The 4556-nt window shown below is 39.9% G+C and overlaps 1 protein-coding gene across 1 annotated transcript; it reads left to right on the top strand.

Annotated features, from left to right (window-relative positions):
* LOC111715793 (T-box transcription factor TBX3) lies at positions 1-4262 on the top strand. Its single transcript, XM_023491162.1, has 5 exons — positions 1-599; positions 1271-1538; positions 1781-1986; positions 2133-2254; positions 3029-4262. Exons 1-5 carry the CDS (start codon positions 286-288, stop codon positions 3772-3774), a joined length of 1656 nt encoding a protein of 551 aa, XP_023346930.1. The 5' UTR covers positions 1-285; the 3' UTR covers positions 3775-4262.
* The last annotated feature ends 294 nt before the right edge of the window (positions 4263-4556 follow it).

Raw genomic sequence — 4556 nt, 5'->3', positions numbered from 1 at the left:
GGAAACGACCAGGGTCAAAAGCGGACTGGGACACTGGTCGGACCGGTGAGGGTTGAAGGTGCCGGGATGATAGTGATGGTGCTCATGACAAAGTAGTAGTATATCACGCTTAGAAAGAGGGAGAGGTGCGACCAGTAACACTACAGCCGTCATACTGAGAACACCTCACATAGACACAAGTTCAAGTTATTATCATTATTATTAACTTATACTAATTTAAAGAAAAGTTATATAAACCCAGATCACAGTGGATCATCAATGCTATAGCTAGCTGATTAACTAACTATGCCTCCTTGTGTTGCTGGACCTACTATGGCGTTTTCTCAACAATTTCTTCCTGTTCACAGACCAGAATATAACCCCTACGGTATGCCGGGGTACTCCCCCTTGGGACCCACCAACTCCTTCAGCACTCCTGCAGGATACCAGGGAATGTTTCCCAGGCTTCCAGGGCTTCCTTTCCCTGGGTTTCCCCAACGGATGCCCCCACCAGAGGACGATAATGTCCAGGACGATCCTAAAGTTACTCTTGAGCATAAAGAACTCTGGGAGCAGTTTCATAAACATGGAACTGAGATGGTTATCACCAAATCTGGAAGGTAACAAGAAGTTTTTTATTGACAAATTTAGTTAAGTTGTATGGCCCAGTGGAGTTTTTTTTTAATGTTATTTTTCCCTTTACTTTTTTTTGCATACAGAGTTTTCAAATATTTGCATCTTCTGAAATACACTTTTTTCCAGTGCAGTATTGAGGTGTAAGATTTTGTGAAAATCTATATAATTATTTAATTCAATGGATTTGTCTGGACAAAATAATTATAGTTTAAACAAACACCGGAGGGATAACAATATGAAAACAATATTTCTAAATCAGTGTTTGAAACCCCTGTCATTACCCAGCAGGGGTGCAGCCAGGGTGCTTCAGGGGCTAAATTTCAATCCAAGATTATATCAGTGTAATGGTTCCACGGCGCCATAGTAGGGGGCCAGCAGGGTAGGGTTGATAGGCGCCTGGGGAGGGGTGTTAGGGGGTGGGGGGCGCCATACCCAGGGGGGTTCAATGGGGGTGGCGGCACCCAATGTGATGAAACTGGCGCCCTAGGACAGATGGATTGTACAGTGTACACTGAAGGGAATTGAACTGGAAAATGTAAAGGCTGATCTATATGGATATACAACTCCCCCCCCCCCCCCCAATAATCCTCCCAATGCCAAACATACCCCCGGCCCCCCTCCCCATCATGTTATATTCATACTTCTCTTATTTTAGGCAAATGTTTCCTCAGATGAAGTTCAAACTATCTGGATTAGACTCTAAAGCAAAATACATTCTACTTCTCGACATTGTGGCCGCCGACGATTTTAGATATAAATTCCACAACAGCTCCTGGGTTGTGGCCGGGAAGGCGGACCCCGAGATGCCGAAGAGGATGTACATCCACCCCGACAGCCCCGCCACCGGGGAGCAGTGGATGAATAAAACTGTTTCCTTCCATAAACTCAAGCTCACCAACAATATATCAGATAAACATGGATTGGTAAGTCGACATGTTTAGTTTTTACACGGTTCTACCCACCTCCATATATGGTTATGTGTCATTTTATCAGATGACAGTTGATTAAATATCATCTGAAGGCCGCTAGCCTGAAACTTGATTAAGCACGTTAGACATTGCGCGCCTTGGTGAATGAGTAATTGCACCTGTTAGGCGGGGTGAAAACGCGCGTGATGAAAAGGGTGTGCAATTATTTTCTCATTGTTGATTAAATGAGTTGTCAGGTTGGGTTTTTATCTGGTCTTCTAGCTCTAGGTTTATGTTCTATGTCGTTCTGTGGGACAAAGACATATATTTCTTGTTACAACGATACTCTGCTTTTCTCTACAACTAATTATACCGGAGTAAAAACTAGTACTCAACTAAAGATAGACCATAATCCCTTTGCTAAGGGGTTTAGAGAAAGTGGTGGCTCCAAAACCCAACGAAAGTAAGTTTAAACTTTTTCTTTAATATGCTTAACTCTCCCCTCTCCCTTCTATAAGAATCTTATGGTTCCTATTATCCCTTGAATTATTTATTAATCCACAAGAATCTCAGCACAAAATGTGGGAAATAAATGTTTTTCTCTTTAAGAAAGCAACTGCTGGGATCCGGAGAAACCATCCAATCCTACTCTGGGATTAAACATGAACGAACCAGTAGTCCAGGGGAGGAGGAGAACATTGACGTGGTCAACGATACTGATAAAGATTTAGGTAAATATTTATATTTTCTATTCTATGCTCCCCCCTCCCTCCCTCGGCAGCGATAAAATTGCAAAATTTTGGCATGAGTTGCTATAATTATAATCTTTAAACCTAAAGTTTGCAGAATAATTGCACATCTCTGTAAGGTTACAAATTATTAAAGTGCTACTTTTTGTTCTTATTCCTCGGCTCAGGGCTCTGATTAGAAAGAAATTAAAACCTATTCTGTGCAAGCTTTGCCAAAAATCATTTCCGGTGAATTTTTGGGTTTAGAAATCGGTGTAATGACATGACCCAAATTGAAGGAGTTGTAACGAGTTGAAAAACCCACAAAATTGGCTCTTGAACATATTACTTATAAGCCGGTGGCCATTCAGAAGTTTGAAATTACAGGATGTAGTGGGACCCCCCATCCTCACTACCCCTCCCCCCTCCCCCTCCCTCTCCTCATTTACCCAGACACACATTCATTCCTAGTTAACCTTTAAACAATCATTTCAACCACTAAACATCAACAAACATAACCTCAAGGAATAAGTGAGTGTTTCAGTTAATGAGAAAGCCAACAAGTGAGTGAGTGAGTTCGAAAGGTTTTGAGTGAGTGAGTTAGTGATTAACTAACTAATTAAAATATATTGATCCTTTGAATCCTGTTCTAATAAACAGATTAAAACTATAATTGGGGTAAAATCGATGATTTAAATCCATTTTTTAGAGAATTGAAGGGTCCACTCAATGATAATTCATAAAATATATCTTACTAATTTTCTTTTTCTCGTTCAGATGTTGGCAGAACTATATCTCGAAGCCCTGTCCAAGAACCGGAGAATAAATGGATGTCTCCAACCAGGATTAAAGAACAAAAACCTTTCCGTGGTTTTGACATATCATCCCTCATCAGGAAGGACGAGGACGAGGAACCTAAATCTCCGGAGAGAAAATCTCCGGTTCCTAGTCCAACCAGCAGTCCCAGGGTCTCCTACGGACCTCCGGTGGAAAAATCCTCTAATCCTTATTCTAACATATTCAACTCTAACTTATATCAACAATACCTCAGTCAGTTAATTAGCCAACATTCATCACAATCCTTCCCCCCATCCCTTCCCCCCTTCAACCCTATGCTCCTTCAAGCCCAGCTAGCTATGCATGCAGCCCAGAGCAGTCCATTCCTTGCCAACTACAACGGTATTGCAACCTCTGTACTCGCTGAGAGGATGAAACAAAATAGATTTTCTCCTTACCATTCCGGATCTCATAACACATCTTTAAACACCTCTGTCTCCTCTTCTCTTTCTTCCCCTGGAGCAGGATCAGCGTTCATGAGCTTACCTCCTCGAGGTTCAGGAAGTCCTCCTGTTTCTCCTCCTCATAGTTCAGCTTCTCCTGTCCAAAGTCCCAGTCCTCGATATAGTCCTGTTCCTACTCCACCTAAGAATGACATTAAGAGTATAGAAAATATGATTAACGGACTTAACGGGGGAGAAGAGGGAAGATTTAGCCTGGCGCATGACTCGAGAAAATTTATCTAAATTTGGAGAAAAATTGGAAATTTTCGCGGATTTCGCAATTTAGTTGTTCGGGGATTTTCTATTTTTCCCACAGAGCAGCGCAGCTCATATCATTCAGAGTTTAGACATTAGCTTTTTGTGTCATTATCATCTGTGATATCATATTTGTCATACTAACCAAAGATGGATAAGTTGAGGTTAGAAATTACTTGTGCATGGATAAAATATTTCTCAGTCAACATTTGTCATGCAGTAATTATCCATTCTGATCCTGTGTAGTTCTCTCGTTCTTTAAATCTGATGTTAAGTTAAATGAAAGGGTTTGCGTGAGAACTGAAATGATTATAATGTGAGATTTCACATTTTATTTTCATTTTTTCTTGTTTTTTTTAATAAATTTATTTATATATTGTGCCCACATGCATTCTTGTATTCCCAGTGTTCGTTTTTTTAACATGTGTCATTTCAATTTATATTAATTAAATTATTAATAAATTTAAAACATTAAATATTATTTGATATATTAGCGTGAGAGAAATGTAATGGATTTGAAGGTTTTTCTTTCAAATTCCTAAAGCTGCAAAATTTGCTCTGAGCATTTTATAATGTCTGCAATGTCCAAAGCTGGCACGAAGCATTGAAAATTTTCGAGTTCTGCACCGAATCCAAAAAAGATTTTATATTTTGGACGATGACGCAGATTCAATAGAATAATTTGTATTTCTAACCCTGGTTGGTAGGAAGCCTGTATTTCTAGATTTAAACATCATGATGATATTGCGAGAAATAGTTCTTTTTACAAC

This window comes from Eurytemora carolleeae, unplaced genomic scaffold (assembly GCF_000591075.1).
Source record: "Eurytemora carolleeae unplaced genomic scaffold, Eaff_2.0 scaffold420, whole genome shotgun sequence".
NCBI classification, from domain to species: domain Eukaryota; kingdom Metazoa; phylum Arthropoda; class Copepoda; order Calanoida; family Temoridae; genus Eurytemora; species Eurytemora carolleeae.
This window is presented reverse-complemented; position numbering and strand designations above follow the sequence as displayed.